General features: G+C 43.6%; 1 protein-coding gene across 1 annotated transcript in view; it reads left to right on the top strand.

Annotated features, from left to right (window-relative positions):
• The window catches only part of SPHKAP (SPHK1 interactor, AKAP domain containing), a 281,946-nt gene that overhangs the window by 239,311 nt on the left and 14,933 nt on the right, over positions 1 to 27,702 (top strand). The window contains 9 exon segments of the mRNA XM_029617349.1: positions 11,067 to 11,322; positions 12,359 to 12,781; positions 12,784 to 14,007; positions 14,049 to 14,297; positions 14,300 to 15,186; positions 15,189 to 16,102; positions 16,804 to 16,812; positions 22,560 to 22,715; positions 25,219 to 25,233. Of these exon segments, the coding sequence (XP_029473209.1) occupies positions 11,067 to 11,322; positions 12,359 to 12,781; positions 12,784 to 14,007; positions 14,049 to 14,297; positions 14,300 to 15,186; positions 15,189 to 16,102; positions 16,804 to 16,812; positions 22,560 to 22,715; positions 25,219 to 25,233 (4,133 nt within the window).

Below are 27,702 nucleotides of genomic sequence, written 5' to 3'. Positions count from 1 at the left end.
GGGAATTCCCATGGCACAACTATCCAAAAAAGGAAAATGATGTGGGACGGGGCCATCTTGAAAGCAATATGCCGGGGGTTACCCGGACCTATCCTTTTGTGGATAATGTCGTCACTAACCGCCATTATTACAAGGGCGGAAGAGGTAGAAGCAAACACAGAGAAAAGACTAAATAAGAGTGTACCACTCGATTTTCTCATTAAGGCCCTGCGGCTCTACAGATTGCAGACGATATATCCATTGGTTTTCCTTCAAATTAAGCATGGAGAGCCTGTCTCCCCCCCTCCATGATTGGGTGATTTGTTCGATGATCAGCCACTGGAATTGTTCAAATCTATGTTGATAGGTAACACAGTGTTGTACCATGGGGGCCTTGACGTCTAAGTTCTTGATGCGGCTACGATGTTCAATTAGCCGGACTTTGATTTTACGTGTGGTTCTGCCCACGTAAATTTTTTGACAGGGGCAAATCAGTCCATATACCACGAAATCAGAGTTGCAGTGAACGGCTTGTCGCCGTATGATTCTAACCTGGGTGTTGGAGTCTTGCCATTCAACCCCAGTGATAGCTAGGGCACAAAAACTGCAGTTTCCACACTGTGTCTGTCCCGGGGGGCCGGGAATGATGTCCAATTCTTGGGTGGCTCGTACCACTTGTTGTCTAATGTTAATCCCTCTGCTGTAAGCAAACATGGGTGGAGGACGAAAGATATGATGTGGACTCAAAACGTGCCAATTACGTTGGATGGACTGCCGGATTTGTTGTGTGAGCTCCGTGTGTTCTAATACACAGACTGTTTGTGACATCTGTTTACGACTCCTATATTGTAATAGGGAATCTCGAGGGGAAAACTTGGCTCTTTTAAAAGCCCTTTTAATTGTGGTTATGGGGTAGCCCCTCTCCATAAACCTATCACTGAGGATTGCACTTTGATGGAGGAAATCTTGCTGATGGGAGCAAATTCTGCGGATGCGAAAAAATTGACCCACGGGCAGACCTTCCTTAAATCTACGTGGGTGATGACTTTCGAATTTCAAAAAATTGTTACGATCTGTGGGTTTCCTAAAAAGAGTCGTTTGTATTGTGCCTGCTGATTTGGAAATAAGAATGTCTAAAAAAGACAATTGCTTTTTATCAAACGTCATGGTAAATTTCAAGTGGGGATTGGCTGAATTTAACCATTGAAGAAATGCAGATAATTGATGTTCCGAGTCATTCCAGATAAAAAAGATATCGTCTATGTATCTGGACCATTGAGTGATGAATTGAAAGAAAGGCGATGAATATAAGATGGTTTCTTCAAAGTGGGAAACATATAAGTTGGCAATATCCGGGGCTACTGGTGACCCCATGGCGACACCATGTATTTGCAAAAAATATTCTTGTTTATAAGAGAAATAGTTCTTAAATAGAACTAATTCTAATAGGGACATCAGAAATTCCGTTGGTATGCGTTGTGGACGGATGCGTTTACTAAAGATGTCTAATCCCAATTGTAGTGCTTCCTCCTGGGGAATGTTCGTATAGAGGGATTCAACGTCTAAACTGACTAACAAAGCTTCTTCTGCGATGTGAGGTATATCCTGTAATAATCTTAACATATGCGACGTATCTTGTATGTATGATCTGGACGTGCTGACAGCGGGCTGTAGAAAATGGTCCAAAAATTTTGCCAGTGGTTCCAGAAGGGAACCATTGGCCGATACGATAGGACGACAAGGGGGATTGGTCAATGATTTATGAACCTTCGGTACCCCATATATCACAGGAGTTCTAGGAGACTTCACATTCAAAAATCTGTATTCTTTGGTGGTAAGAAACCCCACCTGGGAGGCTATTTGTAGTAAATCCTGAATTTGATGAAAAAGGTCTGTAGTAGGATCCGCCGACAATTTGCGATAGTATTTGCAATCTTCCAATTGTCTATAGATTTCTTGCTGATATGCAGAGTGGTCCATGACCACCACTGCGCCTCCCTTATCGGCAGGTTTTATAATGATGTCTGTATTTTGTGCAAGACGTTTTAAAGCAGCATTCTCGCCTTTAGACAAATTATGAAAGATACGTCGATGTTGCATTTCAATGTCAGTAATATCCTGTAAAACCAAAGTTTGAAAGGTTTTAATATGTGGGTCTACTGGACCTGGTGGGAGCCAGCGAGATTTAGGACGTACTATGGATATATCTTGGGTGGTGTCTGCCGCTGAGAAATGAAGCTTGATGATGAGAGTGCGAAAAAATCTATGTAATGCAATCCTACTTGTGAAGGGATTATGTTTATTAGTAGGGACAAAGGATAATCCTCGATTAAGGACCAATTCCTCGTCCGAGGTTAAAACATGGTGAGACAAATTAATCACTGCCGACTTGATTGGGATCGGGTGAATGGCTTGTGCCACATCGTATCTTCGTCTCGAGATTGATGTTGTGTTGCTTTCTTGCCTCGCGACCGTCCTGGTTTGGGTGGAAATTTGCGTTTGTCTAAAAAAGGTTTCTTGCGGATATCAGATTGAGCTGCCGTTCCATTTGATGACTCATCGGAATCCGCAAAAGCTACTGTTTTGGGCGGAGGTGCACCCTCTTTGTATTTATTAAGCCAAACATAAACGTTGTCTTCATTGTAATCATTTTGATCACGATTGAATTTAGTAATTTTTCTACGCTTAATATCTGTTCTAAATTTGTCAGTGGATCGTTGAAGATCCTCCATGGATGACTGTACGATTTCTTCATTGGTGCTCTGTTTGTATTCGTCTTCTATGACAATGATCTCAGCTTTGATTTCTTCTGTCACAATTTTGGTATATTCGATGATTAACAACATTAAGTCCAAGGAGCACTTGTTCAGGATGGCAACCCACTTAGAGAGAAATTCCGGTCGTTCCGTGAACATAAGAGGTTCCTTATTCATTCTTAAACCTCTGGGAATATATTGACGTTTAATGTATTCGATTAAGGTAACACCGTGCATTTCTGCACGGACATTTCTTTTGTGAAGATTGGTCAGGTCAGACAAAATGTCTGTGTCGGGTGGCGGTGGAGCAGAATCTGAGAAAAGAGATTGTTCCTGTGCGATAGTTGCTACATGATCGGCTGAGTAGCTGAAAATGTTTGTCCAATCTGAGGCTGCCATCATGGATAGGATATTTATCGTATCAATACAAATATAAATGGATCCAAAAGTCTCAGGAAATAATCGACATCAACAATTTATAAATGGTTCCTGACTATAGGAGAGCGGTGGGGAACTCGTGGAGGCCTCATATATTGAATGCCCAAGGATAGGCTAATACAAGCTCATATAGCGTAAGCTTATTTTAATTTATAATCATCGGTCTCAAGGAGTATTTGAAGGGGCGCCATAGAAGTATAGCTGCCCCAATTATGCACTTAATGTCAATTGTACAGTAAATTTGTACTTAACTTGCAAATTTGAATGTCCGGCATCGGGGTCCAAATGCTACTGAAGGTGATGGTAAAAGTGGAAAAACACCAACTTTGATCCGACACGCCGTGTTTCGGAGGGGAACCTCCTTCTTCAGGGAGTCGGGTACCACTGTTACCTGCTGTTGTAACAGACCGGAGATGCTTGCTGCTGTTAGAGATAGAATAGGTACAAGAGAACAAGTGCATAATATGAAGCCCACCACTAGAAAAAAATGGCAGTAATACAGGGTCATAGCATTTGATTATGTATTGTTTCTCCTGCAGAATCACACAGAGACGCCTTAGGGCGCGATAAACTGAGTTAACGCTGCACATACAGTAAGTGTTCTTTCCTCTGTTTACTGCCATTTTTTTCTAGTGGTGGGCTTCATATTATGCACTTGTTCTCTTGTACCTATTCTATCTCTAACAGCAGCAAGCATCTCCGGTCTGTTACAACAGCAGGTAACAGTGGTACCCGACTCCCTGAAGAAGGAGGTTCCCCTCCGAAACACGGCGTGTCGGATCAAAGTTGGTGTTTTTCCACTTTTACCATCACCTTCAGTAGCATTTGGACCCCGATGCCGGACATTCAAATTTGCAAGTTAAGTACAAATTTACTGTACAATTGACATTAAGTGCATAATTGGGGCAGCTATACTTCTATGGCGCCCCTTCAAATACTCCTTGAGACCGATGATTATAAATTAAAATAAGCTTACGCTATATGAGCTTGTATTAGCCTATCCTTGGGCATTCAATATATGAGGTCTCCACGAGTTCCCCACCGCTCTCCTATAGTCAGGAACCATTTATAAATTGTTGATGTCGATTATTTCCTGAGACTTTTGGATCCATTTATATTTGTATTGATACGATAAATAGCCTCTACAGTAGATGCAGGAGCTGCAGCCAAGAGGCAAACCCAGGGGCCAGCACCAGCAGAGACAGCTGTTGGCCCTCACTCAGAAACCACCGCAAAGCTTTTGATACCTGAGGGGCCATCCCTTCCACTTCTGGTGGAGGCCAGAATAGCGCATTTCTACAACTCTTGGGCAGCAATACCATCTGACCGCTGGGTACTAGACATTGTTCGCAGAGGCTATCAGCTCAATTTCAAAAGGATTCCATCTGTGCCTCACCTTGCCACCTTTCAGTGGGACCAGAAGCAGATCCAACTCCTGCGAACAGAATTTACCTCACTGCTTGCCCAGCAGGCCATACAAGTAATACCGTAACACAAACAAAACAGGGTATTCTATTCCTCATTCCCAAGAAATTGGGTGGCCTCCGCCCAATCTTAGACTTACAGGCTCTCAACAAATTCTTCACAGGAAGAAATTCAAGATGACGTCCCTAAAGTCTATTCTTCCTTTTCTACAGCCCAATCATTGGTTGTGCTCGTTGTACCTCAAGGATGCCTGCTCCCACATTCCGATGCACTGCTCTCCTCCTGGCAGTATCTGTGCTTCCAGTCCAATGGGCAACACTACCAGTACAAGGTGCTACCCTTTGGTCTATCCTCTGCCCTGAGAGTCTTTACCAAATGCCTAGCGGTAGCGGAGGCCCACCTTCGACGAAAGGACAGTCAACTATTCCCCTACCTGGACGATTGGCTCCTGGTAGCTTCAGACAAAACGACCCTCAAGCTGCACTTGACGGACACGATTGACTGCTTACAGGCACTGGGATTCATAATCAACTACGAGAAGTCCAACCTCCAGCCGACTCAAATCCTGCAGTTCATCGGAGCAAAGTTAGACATGAACCAAGGGAAAGCTTTCTTGCCCGAAGACAGGGCTTCGACCCTGAGCGCCCTGGCAGAACGACTACGGGCCTGTGTATGACCCTCGGTACACCAGGTCTTAACCCTCCTGGGCCACATGGCAGTGGCAATATACGTGGTGTGTCACATACGACTACACATGCTTCACCTTCAATGGGACCTGAAGTCTCAGTGGACGCAGTTCTTTCAGCCGTTGTTGGACACAGTACTCCTCACCAGGGCCATGAGGAAAGACATAGCCTGGTGGCTGTTTCCACCAGCACTCACAGAAGGAGCCCTGTTCTTAAGCCCGGGATACAAATTAATTCTCACCACAGATGCTTCCAAAAGAGGTTGGGGAGCCCATCTCAACCACCTACAAGTGCAGGGCTTGTGGTCAGTTTCAGAGTGTGCCCCGCACATAAGTCTGCTGGAGCTACGGGCGGTTCAGAATGCCCTTCTTACCTTTGTCAATCAAGTTTGGGGATGAAGTGTCATGCTTCACATGGACAACCAGGTGGCTATGTTCTACATAAACAAAAAAGGAGGGTTAGGTTCCTGGACACTGTGCAAGGAGGTAATTCAAACTTTGGAATGGACGGAGAAACATGCTGTCTCACTACAGGCCACCTACCTTCCAGGAATTGCGAACTCAAACGCAGACTATTTCAGCAGGATATTTCATCCACACGAATGGTCACTAAACCAGAGAATGGTGAACAAACTCTTCGGCCAGTGGGATACCCCTAGCATGGACCTTTGTGCAACAGTGCTCAACAGAAAGATTCACAGATTCTGCTCAGTATCTCGAAGTCCAGAGAGATTCGCACAGGATGCTTTTCTAGTCCCGTGGACGGAGGGGCTCCTCTATGCTTACCCTCCAATTCTGCTCTTTTCTCGTACCATACAAAAATGCATTGCGGATATCACCAATCTAATCCTCATAGCCTAGTGTGGCTGAGACAACCCTGGTATGCTTATCTGGTTCGATTTTCCATTGCTCCCCCTATACCATTGGCAGAGGAAGCAGATCTGCTGACTCAAGACAGGGGAATATCACTCCTCACTTCATCTCACAGCTTGGAGTTTGAAAGGGCTGTACTAAACCATCTCGGCGTCTCATCAGACATCCAAAATGTCCTGATATCGTCATGCAAGTTTTCCACTCGAAAGAACTATCAACTCAAGTGGCACCATTATACAACCTGGTGCTGTGTCAAACAGACCCATTTTCCTGTTCACCAGAAACTCTCCTAGATTACCTGCACACACTTTACCAGTCAGGGTTAGTGACAGCCTCAGTCAGGGTTCACATCAGTGCCGATAGCAGCCTATCATCACCCTCACACCAGCCTTCCAGTTTTGAACCACCCATTGGTCTCTCACTTCATGAAAGGACTCTTGTGTCTCAGGCCTCCAGTAACAAAACTGCTGGTGTCCTGGGATCTTAATCTGGTTCTGGAGCAGCTGATGCTTCCACCGTTTCAACCAATGGACAGTTGCCATATGAAGTATTTGACCTGGAAGGTGATATTCATGATTGCTCTAACTTCCGTAAGGCAGGTCAGTGAATTGAAAGCCATGGTTCATTATGCTCCATATCTGCAGTTCTACCACGACAAGGTGACCCTACAGACTCAGCCCGCCATTCTTCCCAAGGTAGTTTCAGCTTTCCATTTTTACCAAACTATAACATTACCAACGCTTTTCCAAAAGCCTCATAGCAATGATACAGAACGTCTTCTGCATACTCTGAACTGCAAAAGAGCTCTGGCTTACTACAGACATAAGATAAGTGCTAAAAACAGAACTTTGCAACTCTGTTTATTTCAGTCCTAATGCATCTGGTCTTCCAGTGGCGAAGAGATCCATTTCAAACTGGATAATACAATGTATTCAATTCTGCTATTCCAGGCGTTCAGCACAACTTGCTAGCAATGTCAAGGCACATCGGGTCGTGTCTGCTTCAATAGTGCACCTTCGCATGATATCCTTGTTGGACATTTGCTAAGCAGCCACTTAGTCTTCACTGCATACCTTCATGTCTCATTACTGTCTAGACCAGCAAGCATCCTCATGTGCAACACTGAGTTTGGCAGTTCTGGACCATTCTACATGATAACAGAATTGCAAAGGACACTGTAAGTCCATTAGCGTGCAAGACTCGACCCTTTGTCGGGGACTCCCAGACAGCATGGCTAATTCAGCCCTGCTATCGATGGGAAAAAAGCAAGTTTGTTTACCGTAAATGGTGTTTTCCATAGATAGCAGGATGAATCAGCCATGTTGACCCACCTGCCTCCCTGGACAGCCTCCGGAGCATCCATTCCGGATGGGTTTGCTATGTTAAATTCTGGCGAGAAGGTGTGCACAGCCACACAGTGCAAAGCTCTGTGATCTCTAGGAGAAGCTCTGCCTCAAGGGCAGGCGGAGGACATCCCCAGACAGCATGGCTAATTCATCCTGCTATCAATGGAAAACACCGTTTATGGTAAGAAAACTTGCTTTTTTTTCACTCAATGCACAGTTAAGCTCTGGAATTTGTTGCCAGAGGATGTGGTTAAGACAGTCAGTATAGCTGAGTTTAAAAAAGATTTGGATAAGTTTCTGGAGGAGAAGTCCATAAACCATTATTAATCAATAGGGAATAGCCGCTGCTTGTTGCCGGCATTCGTAGCATGAGATCTATTTAATGCTTGGGTACTTGCCAGGTACTTTTGACTTGGATTGGCCACTACTGGAGACAGGATGCTGGCCATAGTGTGACCCAATATGAAATATCTTAGATTCTTATGTACCCCAGGCCCTTTAAACCCCTCAGGAATGGCTTTTTAACATTTTTTAAACATACACCTCCTCCATAGCAGAAGTAAAGTTATGTGGCACAAGATCTGGGCGCATGAGTATTTGTACCTTCATCACTTGGCCCCGCCCCTTTTTGATTCTGAGTGAGATGAGCGCACAATGGGAGATATACCAAATGTAGGCAGCCCTACAAGTGTGCATATCTCCTGAGTTTGGTGTGCACAGGGCTTTTAAAATTCACCTTTTCAGAGGTAATTTTCAAAAGGACTTACACGTGGAAATGTAACTACTATTGTAATAATTTGCAAAAGACATTTAGCCACATAAAGTGCACTTACACGGGTAAATCCTATGGACAATTCAATGACACATACTGTAGCAATTTTCAAAAGCCCACTTACACAGGTAAAGTGCCTTTACATGTGTAAAACCCTATTTTAAGCATATAAATGCTTTTTAAAATCAGGTCCTTAGCTTTTTCATAGCCGTTGATGGGTCCAGGTCCTTGGGTAGTACGAGCTGGATGTCATCCGCATATCAAACGTTCTAGTGGTCTGAGTTAAATGTTGAAAAAGTACTGGTGATAGTACGGAGCCCTGGAGGGCTCCACTGGACAATGTCCAGGATGCCGATAAGATATTGCTGCCTCTCAGACAGAAAGGTCAGGACCTTGCCACTTGTGCCAGCTTCTGCTAGTTACGATAGCATGAGCTACAATGCATTGGCCAGCTCAGTAGCACAAAATTTGAATAAACACCAGCACATAGTGGACTACAAATGAAAGTTTACTATTTGCGAAGGGCAAATTTGCAAAGTTTAGTCACAGAAGGGACCAATGCACTAAAAAAAAACATGCACCATGCTGAAATATTGGCATTTTTCCTTATTTCAGCCTATTTTATAGGTTTTTTCATAGGTTGGCCCCTTTTGCAAAAAAACCTCAGTGCAGGGGTGACCAACTCCAGTCCTCGAGAGCCACAAAAAGGTCAGGTTTTCAGGATAACCACAATGAATATACATGAGATAGATTTGCATACAATGGAGGCAGTGCATGCAAATCTATGCACATAGATAGATAGATACATAGATAGAAGTTGGTTCATCTTTCTATTATTTTTTAGTTCAATATTCTAAATTGTGGAAAATTTGGCAAAGACTACTTTGTGCATTACAATCTCTAACAACATTTGATTTATGGGATATTACTTGATTCTAATGGACCATTCAGCAGACAAAATGGATTCTTTTTCTGCAATAGCTACTTTAGCATATGTTCTCTTCATTATCGCAAATTCAATGCTAATGAGTGATATGCGATAAAAAATTATGCAAAGTAGCTTAGTAGCTATGAATGCAGAGTTAAATTATGCACACTTATGCTTTGCAAATGCAATTTTGCTAAAAAATCAGAAGAAAAGCCACACACAATATTTTATTGTTGAGCTTATTAGCATATAATTCCTGATAACAACATAGAGCATGCTAAAACCAAATAGTGTATGCTCTTCTGTGCACTTTACTACATTGGCTTCTATTTGACCAATGGCAGTCCAGAATATATTCAGGCAAACATATTTCAATCAAATCAAAATTTCTATTTTATTTATGTACTTATTGGGCTCCCTACAAGAAAAGCAAAGAATATCACGTACGTGAAATAAAGCAGGTGGCTACAGAGGAATATTACAGTGAACCATAGAAGCAGTCAAGGACTCAGATAAATTAAGACAAAGTAGTTCTTTAACTGAGATCAACAAGTCAGGATCAGATCTGGATTTGTCACTAGGCACACTAGGCCTGTGCCTAGGGCGGCAAACATCTGGGAGGGCAGCCAGGCAGCTGAAGATGTGCCGACTCCCAGCTATGCTGAATCTCACTCAGCAGAGAACAGGAGTGGAAGGTTGATGTTGAAAGAGCAAAGAAAAACTGCTCTACTTGCAAATCTAGCCTTCAGAATCCCGCCACCCTGACACTGCTCCCTAATCCCTCTGCCCTGTCATTCAGAGAAATGAGGTGAGGAGGAGGAGAGCATGGAGCAGATGGAACAAAGAAGGCTGTGCTTAGAATTTCCGCACTGTTGTTCCTTATCCAGGGAAGGGAGGGGGGAAAGCATCACTAGTGCCTAGGGGTGGCAAAATGCTAAATCAGTCAGGAATACAATAAGGAATAGATGCCACGGTCTTTTTCAAAACTTTATTGAAGTGGAGACGTCTCTAAAATATTACAGCCCGACTCTGGCCGAGTTTCACCGTTATCGGAACGGCTGCCTCAGGGGCTACAAGTGAATCGTACAAATCAATAAATAACCAATAAATAAGAAAATGTAAAACTCATAAATATTAAATTACAAAACAATTAAAAAACAATTAAAAACATTTCTCATTAAAATAATGATCGGTAATCTTGAATCATGTTTAAGAATTCATATTACAATGGTGACATTAAGAAAAACATTTTTTTTCCTTATTGTATTCCTGACGGCTTTTTTAGATCGCCTACCTTCGTGTAAAATGCTAAATCCGTCACTGGTCAGAATAGATGATGAATACTGAATATCAGGGGAATATCAGGGGAAGGTTATTTCACAGGGAGGGAAAGCCAATCACTGTTTGTTTTGTGCAGGGCACACTGAGGAGCGTGGGGAGTTGACAGCAGGTGGGTGAGTGGCACGAAATAAGAGTAGGAGAGGTGCATGGGAGCAGCGCTTGAAGATATTTGACAGCAAATGGAGTTTGAATTGGGGATCAAACTGCATAGGGAGCAGAGAGACAAGAAGAGAAGCATGCAATATCTAATCAGATTCAAAGGAGAAAGAGTTGCAGTAGATGGAGATTAAAAAAACCCCAAAAAAACCCAACAACATAGGTACCACTTTTGTAAATGTACCCAGATGACACTGCAAAACGTGTTTCCCAGAAAAAGTTACTTTTTCAGAACATACTCTATATTGAAGAAAATATTTTCTAATATTGCTCAAACTTGCTTTAAACTTAACTTCACAATGTGATAACTTGTTTTGCTTTTTTTGGAAGGGTAGATCCTATGTGAATTAACTTGTCTTCCCCGCAGTGCTCTTGGCTGGCAGATGTGTGCTTGGTGCAGTGTGCAAGGAGGAAGAGAGAGCACCATGCAGGCTGCATCATCTTTGAAATGAACAAGTTTCTGATTGGACTGGAACTTGTGCAAGAGAGGCAGCTGCAGCTGGAGGTGAAAGCCTTGAAGCCCGAGGACGATACAAACTGCTCCGTGTCCTCAATTGAAGAGGACTTTCTGACAGCCTCAGAGCACTTGGAGGATGAAAACGAGGCCGAAGAAATTAAATATGGTAATCTTATTGCTTTCCATCACTTCTGTTGTTCATGCCAGCATATCCTTCTAAAACTGAACCTAAATTGCAGATATGTATATATATGTGTGTGTGTGTGTATTTGACTATTTGTGCAATTAAATAGAGCCTCGAGGAAAGGTTGCTAGAGTAATGCAGATCTACCTTTACAACCATGATGAATGGTCTTAGTTATGTATAATGTGAAATTGTGGTACATTTTCCCAGTGGGGGCAGCCAAGCTATATTCATTGTTTACTTCCAAAAGGAAATTAGACCTTTCTAGATGAAAAGGAAAGTGGTATACATGATGGGAAAATGTGGATCCAGGTCAAAATGTTGATTCGGTGACTTAACTTGATTGCTATATTTGAGAAAGTGAAGGAATTCTTCTGCTGGAGGATTGGCTCTAAATGCTGGTGGGCAATTAGACGAGGAGCTTGTGGCCTTTCAGTCTAACCAGCTATAAATATTGATGCATGTGAACCCCTGCCTAGGAGTGCAAGTACATAAATATCCTCAAAGTAGCTCTGCAGGTTCTGAAAAAGGTTAAACTGCATGGCTATCCTTTTCTTCTTCCCGTCTCTACACTATGGGGTAACTTTTCAAAAATATCCACAAAGCGGCAGCGTCTGCTGATACTTTTACCCAGGTACTTTGTACCGATTCTCAAAGGGAAAAGCACAAGCATACAGTCCCTTTGGGAAAAAAAAAGCAAACAAACCAAGGAAAAAGTACCAGCAGAGGTTCTCACCTGCTTTTCCTACGAATGCCGTTTCCCTTGAAAAAAATTTCTAGATTTGAAAATAGAAGCTTATGTACCCCTGGGATCGTCTGTTCTTTTACCAATCTGAAAGCACACACAGGGTTGATCCCCTGCGAGAACCAATGGTTAGATAAGGGCTTGGCAATCTTCAGGCAGCCAATTTACCCGGGTAAATGGAAACCTGAAATCTGCCCTCCCATCGCCAAACCAGAGCACTTTTGTAATCCCACTTCGGGGAAAAAAAATCATGCCTCCTTCTCTTTTTCACAGGTCATGAAAAGTTAAAAACTGTGGAAACTACTTCGGACGTCAAGAAAGCAAAAGCAAAGGGGCTGGACAATTCACCGCGGAAAAGGGGCCGACTGCCTTTTGTCTCCGAAGGAAGCAAATCAAACAAAGACAATGCCGCCTCGGAAGGAGCACCGGACGACATGGCCGAAGACCTGGCCATAGAAAATGTACCCAAGGCTGTGCAGCACCCAAACTGGGAGAGAGATCTAGCAGAAAAAACTCCATCCACTAAGGAAAACTGGGAAAGTAATATTGAAAATTCTAACACATCAGGTGATTTTCATTTGCCAGAAATGATTGAAGAGCAGCTGGCTTCATCTTGCAGTGCAAATGCAGAAAGAAACAGTAATTCATCAGATGCCAAGTCTTGCAAAGAGGAAAGAAATGTTCCCGACGCTATGCAAAAGAACAAGCTACTACAGGCCAATTTGCAACAAATTTAGCTGAATCTGTTCTACAGGATGCATTTATCAGACTCTCCCAGTCTGAGCCCACTTTCACCAAGGAGGCTGCGATCTGCATTTCTGCTGGGGATACTTTACTCTCGGCCACCAAACTGAAAGAGGAGGCCACCACAGCTTCTCGGTCATGGAATGAGCTTCCCAAAATTGTCATCGTGCAAAGCCCAGACAGCTACGAAAATACGTCAGAATGGCCCGGGCCCAGTTTTCCAAATGCCTCTCAGGGTCCTGAATCGGAGAGCTCTGCAGAAGTTGTAGAATCTGCACAAAAAGATGTCAGCTCAATGACGGACCCCCATAGTATGCTAGGAGTAGCTTTAGCTTGTGCTGCCACTGTTATTGGAACTATTACAAGCCCCCATGCGGCAGAAAGGGTCAGATTAGCCCAGGAAAATGCAGATGTTGACAATAAAGTAACAGATGAGGGAGAAGTGCAATCAGAAAATCCCCAAATACCCCAAAGTGATGCAGACAATTATTCATTCCCCTCCGCTGTTTGTGAGATGACTCGGGTTGCAAGTGCTGTTGCAGTTCGTGGGTTTGGTGAAACAAGAGAGGAACGATGTCCTACAGCTTCAAGAGGTCTATCTGCTGCTGATGCCTCTTCTGGCATCACCCTTCACTGCGGTATAGCCGTAGGCAGCAATATAGAAAAATGCAATGATAGTATTGCAGAAGTACTCCTCCAAGAGGCATCCGTCATTCTCGCCAAGCCAAGCACATACCGAAATGTAGGAGATTTTATAGAATCAATGAATGGAAGAATTATTGAAAGCGTGACAAGTCCAAAATCTTCACACCTAGATAAAGTAAACAAAGATGAACTGGCACAAAACTTATCCAGTGTCATACTGAAGCATTCTGTCGATGAAGCTGACCGAAGAAAGAGATTGTTAACTCCCTGTGTAGGCGGTAAATCAAATGCGAATGTGCAAAGCATGTTTATGGAAACTGCAAGTGAACTGCTTTCTAATGTGATATATTCCACTTGCAAGAAGATGAGTGACATTGTACAATCCGGTGACCTGCCATCTGGCTTCTCAGAAGACAGGAATAAATGGAGCATAACGGAGACAACATTCAACCGACAAACTGAGGGGGAAGAGTGTGAAATATCACAACAGCAACCATATCGCTCTACTAGCGATCAGATCAATAATTTTACAATAATAGCACTGTGAAAGAGGAATTTGTACAAGAGCCCATTGCAAAGAAAGTTATTCAAGCAGACGTCATGTCAGATAACATGGAAAGTATTTCATTTGGCGCAGAACCAGCATACGGTAATTGTAATAGCGGACATAACTCGTCATTGGTCATAAAAACTTCGACCAACAAGTGGCATATGAAAGGTGATTATTGTAAATCTCAAAGTCAGAACAAAGAGCAGAGGCCTTTTTTAATCAGAGCAAATTCTTTTACAGATGAGAGCAGACCCAGTGTCCAGGAGCAGGTATCTTTGAATCCATTCTGAACACAGAACCCCAGGAAAACCAGACGTGGGATGCTTTATTAAACAATGAGTTCCCAGTCAGTGTGTCTGTAAGTAGTCATGTGTATCCATCCCAGCCTGCACTACAGGTAAAACACTCAGAGATATATTGTGTTTCTGACTTTGCAGATGAATTAGCAGAGACTGTGGTGTCTATGGCCACCGAAATAGCTGCCATCTGCCTCGAAAACTCAAATGGCAAGCAGCCTTGGTTCTGTGCATGGAAACGAGGAAGTGAATACTTGGTGGCACAGAGTTTATCATGCAGGACCATGAAAAGGAAAAAAGAAGCGCCTCCCAATGGCTCAGTCATTAGAAAGCACAGACCACCAAGGCTTAGTGAGATTAAGAAAAAAACAGATGAGCATCCAGAACTAAAAGAACGACTGATGAATAGGGTAGTGGATGAATCGATAAATCTTGACGATGCCCCAGATTCAGTAAATGTGTTTGCAAATGAAGTGGCCTCTAAATATTAAGTTTAAACCGAATTGTCTGTAGCTGATAATGCTTGGCAGGGTGCAAACCATTCTAGAAACAGATTACACTGTGAACGATGGAGCAGAGGTAAGGCAGCCAGTTATGAAAGCATCCCAGAAGAGGATTTAGATTCTAAAAATTTAGCCAACACTCTTGGTCCTCTAAGCATTTTTGGACAATCAATCAGCAGGGCTAGTTCTATCTCTAAGCAATCCAGCTGTGAAAGCATTACAGATGAATTTTCCAGATTCATGGTAAACCAGATGGAAAATGAAGGGAGAGAATTTGATTTGCTGCTAGACTACTATGCTGGAAAGAATGCAAATAACATATTAAATTCGGCAATGCAGCAAGTAACTAGAAAAAAATGGTCACCCTCAACGTGAAGCCAAATTGCCCCTCCAAACAGTCCAGTACAGAAAGCATTACCGAGGAGTTTTATAGGTATATGCTTAGGGAAATTGATAAAGAAAATATATCCAGTAAGAATGGAAGAGAATGGAGCAGTAATTTATTGCCTCCTTCTCCACGAACGCCTTTCTGTTTTCGACAGTCTTCTATGCCTGACAGATCACCAAGCACACGCCTGACAGTAAATGCGCCTGTGAAAGCAAACTCTCTGGATGGATTTGCTCGGGACAGTCATCTTGATTTCTTAAGTGTGCAGCCAGTTAATAGTTTGTCTTCTTCTGGACTTTGCAAGTCGGATTCTTGCTTATACCAAAGATGCAAAACAGACCAGATCACAGACATGTTAATTCATGAGACATGGGCAAATTCTATTGAGGCTTTAATGCGCAAGAACAAAATCATAGCGGATAATACAGACGTTTCTGGCCAGGATCACAGTCTTAACGGCTCCCCTCTGCACGTGGAACAATATGCCAATAGACTAGCTGCAGATATTGTTCAAAGTGGAAAGTCTTTACTGGTTGTCCATCAAGATTCCTTTGATTATACAAATAAAGACTCCTCGTCTGCAAACAGATGTTCTCCCGCACCACCTCAGTCTAAGCCTACGTGCAACAAAACAGATTTAGAAAAGAAGAGAGAGCATTTTGCAGCCAATGTATCTTTGTCTGTGTGCCATGCAAGTTTGGCTTCTAGCCCAAGGGAAGTGCCTTTGATTCAGATCGAAACCGATCAAAGAGAAGAATGTAATGGAATCACAGATGACTTCATTTCTCATACCAGCTCCTCCGGGAGAACAATAGGATGTCGAGTCAAAGAAAAACCTTCAGAAATAGACTCTGAAGAAAGCAATGAGCGAAGCACCAGTATGACTATCAGGTAAGTGGCAGAAAGGAGAGATAAGACTGCATTTATATTTCAATGACTTAGCTATATTGTAACTGGGGAAAAAAAAAAATAAGATGCAGCTAATCAATGATGACTAAGAGGGTTAAAGACAAAGAAAAGAGGAAAAAGATTTTTAACCTTGCAGAATCAATCTAATTTGTGACTGAGATTTAAAAGGTCTGATTTTGATTGATGTGTTCAGAAACAGGATGAAGAAGTATTATAATAAATGTGATACTACGATACATGTCTACTACGACAGATATTAAAATGCTTGCATCTGGGTTAGCCCGGTGGCGCAGAGCACTGCTTTGCAGAGGGACCTGGAGTTGATTCCCAGTTCAGATCTGCTGTTCCATGGGTCAGCAAGGCATAGTGATGCTGCAGAGGCAGCATTCGCAACCCCTGGTGGGTGTGGGGGTGGGCAGGAAGTCAGTCGATGTTCAGTAGTGGCCCGATTTAAGGCCAAATTTTAAAAGGCCCACACGCGTAAAAATCAGGGGTTACGCGTGTGGCTGGGCCTTGTGCGCGCTGCGCGTATTTTAGAACGGGCCCAGCCACGCATGTAGCCTCCGATAACACGCACAAGTGCCGGGCCTGCTGAAAGGGGTGGGTCGGGGGGGGGGCGGGACTGGAAGCGGGCCGGGACAGCGCCATTAGATGCTGTCCCGGGGACAGCGCACGCTCTGGAGGAGCAGTAAGTATCAAAACATAAAAATTGTGGATAGCTAGGGTTAGTTTAGGGTCGGGGAAAGAGGGAGGAAGGATAGGGTTAGGGTTAGGGAACTGGCAAAGCCCTACTTGAGCGAATTATTCTAAACCCCCCACCCCCACACATGGAATAGACCACCCGCCCGCACATGTGCACGTGGACATGAAAATCCGGCTGGCATGCGTGTGCAGGAAACATTTTACAACATGCGTGCGCCGACGTGCGCATGTTATAAAATTGGTGCATCCATGCGCATGCGCCGTAAACCGCGCGCACATGGACGCGCACACTCGCCTTTTAAAATCGACCCGTTTGGGCCCATGCTTGTGATTACACGCTTCTGAAGGAAATCCGATGCCTGGCTCCGGACCGAGGGCTAGCGCTACAGTAACTAAAGTATGTTAGGAGGGAATATTAATAGTGTAAATAATCCCTGGGTAGTTATGAATGAAGGCTGACGGTGCCAGATCCCGGCCCTGCTTCCAAATGAGCCTAAAGTGTTGCAAAAGCAAGGTATCCATGCATGATATGTGATGGGACGACATAAACGGTCACTGGAGCATTTGCTCCCTTGCACATTTGTAGATAATATTGATAATTACTTTATAAGATACCTATCCTATAGCATTTAAGAAGTCATGTAAATATTGATCATTAAGAAAATGTTTCTAAAGCAAACTTCCATTCAGCGTAACCCTTAATAGGTTAAATATTCTGGGCAGTCTCTCTCTAAAAAGCTTATACGGTATACCCAAAGAGAATAAAAGCAAACACATGTCCATTTTAGAAATGCAGAATAAAGTGAGTGGTTTTCTGTTTACTCTGCCACTGTTCAAACACAGATAGGCATGATGTGGTGTGTGGTGCCAGCTTTTTCTTGTATGTGCAAAGCTAGTACCTCAGCGAGTGCAATGGCTGGCCCCTCCCTGACTGGCTCAAAACCATAATCTGATGAATCAAAGTTTCTGTTGCTTCCCCTCCTCAGATTTCTCTACCAAGGTCCTACTAGATTTTAAGCAACAAGATTTGCAGGCTGTATCAGTCTCCATGGAAGTCAGTGATAGTTTCAGGTAAACCTCTGACATCATATGGCAGCCTTATCTATGTCTTTCTGAATGGCTCTTGGAAGTTTCAACATAAGTTTAAAATATTGGGATGCAGATACCAACAGCCTTGCTAGGATCGCAGTAATAAAATAGATGGCGCCATATATATTCAAACTATAGCATTTTAACCCAGAGAAACTAGAATGCTCCTGTAAAACATCCTTCAATTAGTCCGTTAAACAGTGAACAATAATATATAATATTACTTCACAGAAGAGGGTTGCAGGCATTGGGATTTTTAATACTGAGAACTAAAAAGGCATAAAAGGCCGGATTCTAAAAGGCCTACGAGCGTAAATCTCAGGGCTTACGCGCGTGTGGCCGGGCCTTGCGCCCGCCATGCGAATTTTTGAAGGGGGCCCGGCCGCATGCATAAACCCGGGTACGCGCACATGTGCCGGGCCTCTTCGAAGGATTGGGCTGGGGCTGGCCGTGACAGCAGCCATTAGCCACTGACCCGGGGAAGCGGGCGCCAGCCATCTGCCGGAGCGCCTAAATTATTTCTGCTCCCGAGGAGCAGCAAGTACTAAAATTAAAAAAAATCGAGTCAAGGTAGGTTAGCTTTAGGGGGTGGGGAAGAGAGGGGAAGGAAGGTTAGGCAGGGGGTTAGGAAAGTTCCCTCGCAGCTTAACTGGAGCGGATTCGGACCGAACTGGGGAAGGTCCGATTGCATCGCCGCATGGGCTTTGCATACATTCACCCTCCCTTGTGCGCACCGTCCGCACATGCGCGCGTGGATTATAGGTGCGCAGCCACCCGATTTTATCCAGTGGGAGCACTGAGAGGAGAGGATCACCTTGCTGGTGGCTGAAAGGAATCAGTAAGTTTTTGCTTGGGACATTGTCTTTTTTAAAAGTATTGGGGCAAAGTTAACTATTTGGGAATATTATTTAGTATGTTTGTGCTTTTAACAGTCAGTAAGGCAGCGAATAAACAAGTTAGACTGTATTTTTAAATAGTCAGTCAATAAGGCAGCTAGTAAGCAGTAGTTAGTGTGTTTATTTTTAATAGTCTGTAAGGCAGTTAGAAAGCAGAAGTTAGAGTGTTTGTATATTAAAAAAAAATAAAAGTAGCCAGAAGCTAGAAATAAGCTAGGAGCAGTGTATACCTAAGTAAAAAGGTTGAAAAGTTGGAGAGGTGTTGAGGTGGTGTGATTTGGTTTGATTAGGTATCAACATTTGTTAATCAAGAGTGCAGTGAGTCACTCTGGCTGACTCACTGCATATTATAAAATTACGCATCCATGTGTGTGCACCGGGTAACGCGTGCATATGGACGCGCATGCATATTTAAAAAAAAAATCTAGCCCTATGAGTTTTGATTGAAAGAACGTGGTATGTATATCCTACACAAGAGGCAAGAGAAAGGGAGCATATGATAGAAATATTCAGTACCTTAGAAGTATAAACATACAAAAAGCAAATCTTTTCCAGCAGATAAGATGTTACAGAACAAGAGGTCATGATATTAAGCTCCGCTAAGCTAAGCATCAGAAAATATTACTTCATGTAGAGGAGCAAAGTTTAAAAAAGAATAAAACATAAAGGGTAAACATAGAAGATCAACAAACATAGAAACATAAAATAAACATAGAAACATAAAAGAAGCATAGAAACATGACAGCAGAAAAAGACTAGTCTGCCCATCTGTCTAATTAATCTAGCCCTTATAATTCCCATCACTCCCTCAGAGATCAATTGCATTTATCCCACGCTTTCTTAATTCAGATACCATTTTTGTCTCCATGCATCTACTACCCTCTATGTAAAGAAATATTTCCTAGGATTACTCCTGAATCTACCCCCTTTCACCTTCATGCCTTGACCCCCTTGTTCTAGAACCTCCTTTCCAAAGAAGTGAAGGGAAGCCTGAGATCAACAGGGGTCTGCGGCGTGCAATAGGAAATAGTTTGAGAAGACTGGATGTCATCATATTCTATGCTTTATTTGCATCTGAAGAAGAAAGCTGTACAGTCTCAAGAGGTCATACAGTCAATATCTTTTCTCTTGACCTTTAAAAGGTGCCACAACTAACAAAGATTGAAGTTTTCTTCAGGACTACTAAAACTCTTTTCCAGAGCTCTAAATTAAAACCGAAAAACAAAGTAGGCTCTGAAGAGAGAAATAAAAACGTATCTGTTGATCCATGATAATCAGAACTATGAACATTTCAATCCCAAGTGCTTCTGACATCCGCATGTTACACATGATAAGCACGAGCCCTTTTGCAATTCCATGGAATTAAAGTAGTTTGGTTTTAATTTAGATGGATTATGAAAATCTTTTTCTCTTTTGCATAGATTTCTCAGGGAAGAGGGGTTTGTAGGATCCCTGTAAATTTATACAAACATTAATACCATTGTTGGCCTTTAAAAAAAATATGCATCTTGAGTTTCCCATATACCTTTGCCATTGTCTTACATTGCATATTTTATTCATTAAGAGGTAGATTTTAAGTGTTGCTCATGCAAAAAATGTACTACTGCGCAGGAGAGCGAGAGAGAGAGCACGCACCTCTGTATAGCGTCAGTCTGACACTCTCTATATATGTATGGGAAATTTTTTAATCGGGTTGGGTTTTCGAGAGATGGGTTGGGGTTAGGGGGGGTTGTTACAGACACATTCCTTATAAATGATGAAAAGGAGTAGATTTGTACAATGCAGCTAGCACTGCAGTGTACAAATCAGCTCCTCTTGTTAGACTTTTCATCACTTATAAGGACTATAAATTCCTTGCTGATGTCAATTTTGCAATGAATATCTCTGAATGTGTCTGAAACAACACCCTCCCCTAACCCCAACCCGCCTCCCGAAAGCCCACCCCAATTCAAAGTATCCCCCGAGAGTGAAACATATATATAGTGCCAGACTGACTCTCTACAGAGTCTCTTTCTCTCTCACACAGATGCGCACATAAAGACTGTAGAGGTGCACACAGCACATACTTTATAAAATTAGGCGTATTTTTGCGTACGCTGCAATAATCGTGTTTATGGACACACACGTATTCCTTTCAAAATTTACCTGTTAGAGAGTAATTTTTGAACTGCCCCAGTAGCTTTCAGGTATGCAGCTACTTTGCACGGCAGACCTGCTAGCAAATTTTCAAAAGGGAAGCACTCCACAGGTGTAACGTACACCCAGGAAAATACATGCAGGGATTTCAAAATGAAATCTCCAAGTGGACTTTTCCCTGTCCACCCTGACCCTGACTCTGGGATCCAACCCTTTAATCCATGGCTAAAAGTGCATGAGCTGTGAAGAGAGGGCAGCTTTTACCTGCAGGGACTTACACGGGTAACGCCTTCGTTAAGCATGAAGTGAGAGGCAAAGTAACCACAAGAAACGGCAAGGGAAAACAGGGATTCAACAGCAACCAACAAAGGCCCTGTCTTTTACGGTATGGGAAAGTGATAAGCAATGGAGATACCGTGGAATTGGATTTCAAACAGCAACTAATGAGAGTCCTGACTTTTACGGTCTGAGAAACAAATAAGCATGGGTGTAAACTGCATGGCCCAGCAGATACTACCATAAGCTTATTGGGCAGACTGGATGGAGCATTTGGTCTTTTCTTCTGCCGTCATTTCTATGAAAAAGGGGTGGGGTGTGGGCATGGTCTGGGCAGGACATGGGCGGGCTGGGACTGCATCATGAAGTACGCGCACAAACACTCGCTTGGTCCCTACTGTGTAACTTTACTTCTGCTATGGACGGCATGTAAGTCGTTTAACAAAAAAAAAAAACAAGGCTAGTCAGCGGGGTTTAAGGCTCAGGCTAATAGGGTAAAAGGGAAGCAAGTTAGCTAGGGGGTTTAGGAAGTCCCTCTTCCTGTACTGGGGCAAACTGGAAGTGAACTGGGAAAAAGGCCTACTGCATCGCCGCGCATAACTACTAAAATTCCCCCCCCACTTACACGCTCCAGACAACATTCTGGCTCAGGCTGGCACCATTTTCTTATTTGGAAGAAATTGATAATGGCCCCAGCTCTAGTCTGCGGGCATCATTTACAACTGTAACACAAGTTGGACAGGCGTGATAGGGAATCACTTTTGCCACATGGTAAGAAGATCCAGAGAGGCCTCAGGTGATCAAGGGAATTGCCGGGAGGAATTTGCTGGGGGAAGAAGGGGTTGAAGCAGGGTTGGCCTGGTTTTCCTTAAAATGAAACCAACAAAATCATCTTCATTTTTCTTTCATTTCAAAAACAGAATAAAACAAAACTGGAAATTTTGTTCAAAATTCTCATTTTGTTTCCAGCAAATGCACATCCCTAATGGTAGCGTGACAGACAGCCATGTAAACTTTTCTCTCTCTTTACAATTGTTTTGACCAGAAAAATGTGGTAATAGTGACTTAATATCAAGAAGAAATGTAAAGCTTATGAATTGGTAGTAACTAGGAAAATTGTTTTTAGACAGCTGTGCATTTTTCTTAAATTCTCAGTTTGTGTGTGTGTGGGTTTTTTTTTTTACATAATATGAAGGACAGAGAAACTTCTATTAGTGAAAACCGTAACGGAGGAAGAATTGCTGCATGTTTTTTCTTGACAACTGAATTTTCATTATTTATAAAATTCCTAAAATCTGAGAGCCTGTGACCCTGATCATGTTTCCCGCCATCAGACGTAGAAGCACCCTGGACACTGAGACAGCAGCCGCAGCCAGGAGGATGGAAGAGCTCCCAAATCATCTGAGCAGCAGCGGAGGAAAGCCACAGGCAGCTGGTCCCAATCTAGTGAACGATGAAGACAATCCGGACGACACCAGCAGCTATTTACAACTTCAGTGAGAGGTCGATGAGGTATATTTCTGCCTCCCATGTTTGCCATAAACAAAACTGAGCAAAGATGGCAATTATCTGCACAAGAGAGGCAAAAATCCCGCAGTAGTTTACCCACAGTATCTCCTTCTTCGCTTGTGCTTTACGGGGACATAATCAAAAGCTTTTACATGAGTACTTGCATTTTTACCCCCGTGAAATCATGGTTTGAATATTAACCCATCCCCTTAATACAGGTAAAATGTACTGTCATGGAGAAAAAAGTCGGGAGGGAAGGTATAATATAGCGATTTCACCACACGAATTCAAAAATTCACTTGCAGGCCCATAGGCACAAAGAGCATAGCTGCCCACTGGGTTTCATTCTTGCCCTCCTTATGAATGGCAAAACTCTTCAATATATTATATATTGTATCCTGAACGCAGAGAAATACTTTAAGATACTGGGGGTTAGGTCCACATACACAGTCAACAATCCCATTCCCTTCAAGCCCTTGTAGAGTCGATTCTTTGTCAGGGTGAGGTTATCCTCCAGGGTCCAAGGCAGTTTAGAAAAACCAGGATGACGCTTGACTGATGTTCCCAACATAAAATCTTTACAGTCCCCTGTGCAATAAAAGGGATCGGGCCCGGAATGCACTTTTCCTTTGGTAAATCCGTAATCCAGAAATAATACTTGGACTCAGCAATATATGGTCCCTCCTTTCTGTTGCTGGGGCTCTTCTTTGTTCCTTGATGAAATCTGGAGCTTCCCCCAGCTATTCCAACCAGAATTTAGGGGACTATCAGGACTGTAAAAATGGACACTCCCTCCAGTTCAGTGTTCTTTGCAAAATGGTACCAGAATAATACTAGAGCTTTAGTTGGATCCTTTTCTTCAGTTCCATTCTTCTCTTTCTCTAGTATACTATTCAGGTGCCTCCTGACTCTGTGGTACGTACTAGATGGGTATTTATTGTGAACGAGCCACTTTGTGAGTGCCACTTCTTCTCCTTTCTCTTCCTTCCCTCTGGATAATGAATGAGTATCCTTGCCTAAAATGGAAGTTAATTAGAAACCCATTAGTCTGACCTCTGTAATGAGTAAATGAATACAATTGCTGCTAAAATGGTTAAGTTTCTGGAATCCATCCAGTGGATTACAAGATTCTAGGCAGCATGGTTGTACTAGAGGTACATTTTGTCAGATGAATCTGAGCAATCGATCTGACTGGGTGACCAGAGAGTCGATAAGGGGAGAGATTTAGATGTAGTTACTTACAGGTCGATACTCTAAGGCCGCGGTAGAAAGAGTGCGGCATTGCCAGGCGCACCCTTGTTCCCCGCACGCACAGTTCTCTTCACCTAGCACTCGATACTCTCTTCTAATTGCATGCAAATGCATGCCGTGGCTGCGAAGCCTTAGGCAAAGCGTTAGGCCCGCACAACCCATTTTTATGTATAGAGCGGCCTATACAGTATCCTGGGTTCGCGGGCCTAACCTTAACGCTCACTGCCGCGCTGAATCTGTCATTCAATGTCATTTCAAATGACATTTGAAATGACAGGTACCAGGAAGTGGACAGTTATGTTCCCCAATGCTCGGCAAACTTTCCCCCAGCCCCCGCTCACCTGCCCTGGCCCCGTCTGGTCTCCGGTGCAGCCCCAGTCTGTCTCCTCCTCCCGAGGCAAAAAAAAACCGAAAAAGTAACAAGGCTCGGGCCTGCTACGATAGTCCCTTCTCCCTTCTCCTCTCCTCCCGATTTCAGTGCTCAAGGCGGCCGGGTGGGCGTGCATTCATCCAGGCAGAGGGAGCCGGCGGCAAAAGCGGCCTCCGGCTCCCTCTGCCTGGATGAATGCACGGCACCCGCCGGCAGTGAATGAATGCCCGTGCGATTTCGGCGCTCAAGGCATCCAGGCAGAGGGAGCCGGCGGCGAAAGCGGCCTCCGGCTCCCTCTGCCTGGATGAATGCACAGCCCCCGCCGGCAGTGAATGAATGCCGGTGCGATTTCGGCGCTCATGCCTTGAGCGCCGAAATCGCACGGGCATTCATTCATGCATCAAATTCCTTATAGGAAAACCTCTTTCTAACAAATAAGTTGATCTCCAGCCTTTTTTTTTTTAAATCAGAAAAAGACCACTGAACCCTAGTCATAATGAAAATAACTTGGCTCCTGAATGGGCAACCGATTAGACTGGGATAAACAGAAACAATGCCCGTGTGATTTCGGCGCTCAAGGCATGAGCGCCGAAATCGCACGGGCATTCATTCACTGCCGGCGGGGGCCGTGCATTCATCCAGGCAGAGGGAGCCGGAGGCTGCTTTCGCCGCCGGCTCCCTCTGCCTGCATGAATGCACGGCCGCCTTGAGCGCCGAAATCGCACGGGCATTCATTTACTGCCGGCGGGGGCCGTGCATTCATCCAGGCAGAGGGAGCCGGAGGCCGCTTTCGCCGCCGGCTCCCTCTGCCTGATGAATGCACGCCCACCCGGCCGCCTTGAGCACCGAAATCGGGAGGAGGGGAGAAGGGAGAAGGGACTACCGTAGCAGGCCCGAGCCTTGCTACTTTTTCGGGTTTTTTTTTTTTTTTTTTGCTTCGGGAGGAGGGGACAGGACTGGGGCTGCACCGGAGACCGGACGGGGCCTTGAGCGCCGAAATCGCCCCCATTTTTTACACTTTATTCCCGTTTTAATTTTCTAACACCCACACTAACACCAAGTAGAGGGTGGCGGTAACTAACAGGTTAAGGACGTGGCAAATAAGCGGTTACAAAGGAGATAATCTGAGCGCGCTTCACAGTATCGGAAGGGAATAGCTAATTCCTTCATTTACAGCTAATTCGTTCATTACATATCATATACATGCTGCGTGCGGAAAGGGTTATGCGTCTGTTTTAAGAAGCGCTAAGGACGCATGAAACTGGAGACTGTATCGCTGGATCGCCTTACGTGTCCGAATTGTGCGCTCCCAGCTCGTTACAGACGGGAAATCCTCAACCGCACGTTACAGTATCGACCTGTTAGATTTCAGTAAGGCCTTTGACACAGCTCCACACATACAATTTATAAATAAATTGAGCTCCCTCAGTATCAGCCCTAAAGTGAGAGACTTGGTGAAAAACTTGTTGAGTAGAAGGTGACAAAGGGAAGTGGCAAATGTTAACTCTGAGGAGAGAGGTGTTATTATTAGTGGAGGGCCGCAGAGTTCAGTCTTTGAACCAGTTCTTTTCAGTATTTTTGTAAGTGATATTGCAAAAGACCTAGCGAGAAAAGTTTGTCTTTTTGTGAATGATACCAAAATATGCAATAGGGTAGACACCAAGGAAAATGTGGAAACATGAGGAGAGATCTAGCAAAGCTTGAGACATGGTCTAGAGTCTGGCAGCTAGGATTTAATGCTAAAAAATTCAGAGTTATGCATTTGGGCTGCAAAAACTCAAGGGATCGGTACTGTGTAGTGGTAATAATTTATTTGAAACAAATTGGTAAAACACAACAAATGAGTCTATTTTTTTTTTTCATTCATTGACCCCTGAAATGAAAGGAGGGGTCCCTCAAATGAAGCAAAAATGTTTGTCTTATGTGTTTGTTTCCCATTCAAGTCTATGGCATATTCAACTCTATGGCTGTGAACTGCTGACCAAAAAAAGAAAAAAAACTGGTAACTAAATAAATCAGCTTTTGCCTATGTGACATTACAGTCTTGTCAGAGCCGAGGCAGATCAAGTTGTTAATGAGACCAGACAGAGGACAAATCATGGTGCATCGTTTTAACTAGCCTATAGCTGCCACCTAGATCAAATGACACTGACGTCCTCCCACTGAAAGGACTCAGCATGGGCAAGAAACTCTTTTTCCTCTCTAGCAGATGGTAGAGATGGTTCTGTTTTTGAGAAGATCCCTGAGAGTTCAAAACAAGTTTTAAAAAAGTTGGATTTGGCACTGGTAAAGAGCATTTCTAATCTTTGTTACAGTGGTCTTACTCACTGTGCCAGAAAGACAGAGACAGTATCACTGTTACTTTTTCTCTTCAATGGGGGAGAGTCAGGGTAGAAATGTGGAGATTGCAGCAGTGCTAATGATTTTTTGTCTTGTCTGAGTATCTGAGATAGGACATCAGTGAGGGTAGCACATTGACAAGACTGGTTCTATTAACTAGCAGTTTTTTCTGTGTTGAAAAGGAGTCAGCACTGAGTGTACACAGTACAGCACCCATATACTGTATATGTGTCTGTATGTATGACAGACAGTTCTCCACACAGAAGAGTGGTATTGTGAATGGGATTATAGTATCAATAAATACAAACCTAGCCTAAGTGGCTCAGCACTATCTTTCCTACCCATCAACCATCATACTAAGTGAATATGTCTTCGTAATGGCAGGGAACATTGTGAGCACTCATCGTTCCAGGGTGGTGCAAGACCTGTTTTTAAAAATCAGTCTGCCTTTTCTGGGCTTTCCAGAATTTCCATGTGAGTGGCAAGATGACAGAAAGCACCTTGGAGGTTTTGCTGCCACTTGCCTATCTGTCATGCCACAGATTTACCATCTTGGTGGGTTTTACTGCCAAATGCCTATTTGCCTTGCCCTTGATATACCATCTTAGAGGTAATGCTGCTACTATGCCTACTTTCCATGACCATGATGTACCAACATGGGAGTTTTATTTATTTGATTTATATTCTGCTTTTCAGGTACTTCAAAGCATATTACATTCAGGTACTCTTTGTATTTTCCTGTTCCAGTGGGTTCACAGTAGAGATGTGAATCAGAACCTGAATCGGTTCTGATTCCGGTTCCGATTCACATCGTGTTTTTTTTTTGTCCGGCCCGATCGGGTTTTTTTTTTTATCGGTTGCGCCCAAGCCGATAAACAAAAAACCCACCCTGACCCTTTAAAACGAATCCCTTAGCTTCCCCCACCCTCCCGACCCCCCAAAAAACTTTTTACAGGTATCTGGTGGTCCAGTGTGGGTCCCAGGAGCAATCTCCCGCTCTCGGGTCATCGGCT

The sequence above is a fragment of the Rhinatrema bivittatum genome, chromosome 9 (genome assembly GCF_901001135.1).
Source record: "Rhinatrema bivittatum chromosome 9, aRhiBiv1.1, whole genome shotgun sequence".
NCBI lineage: Eukaryota > Metazoa > Chordata > Amphibia > Gymnophiona > Rhinatrematidae > Rhinatrema > Rhinatrema bivittatum.
Note: the sequence above shows the minus strand (reverse complement) of the source record. Positions and strands in the feature narration are given on the sequence as shown.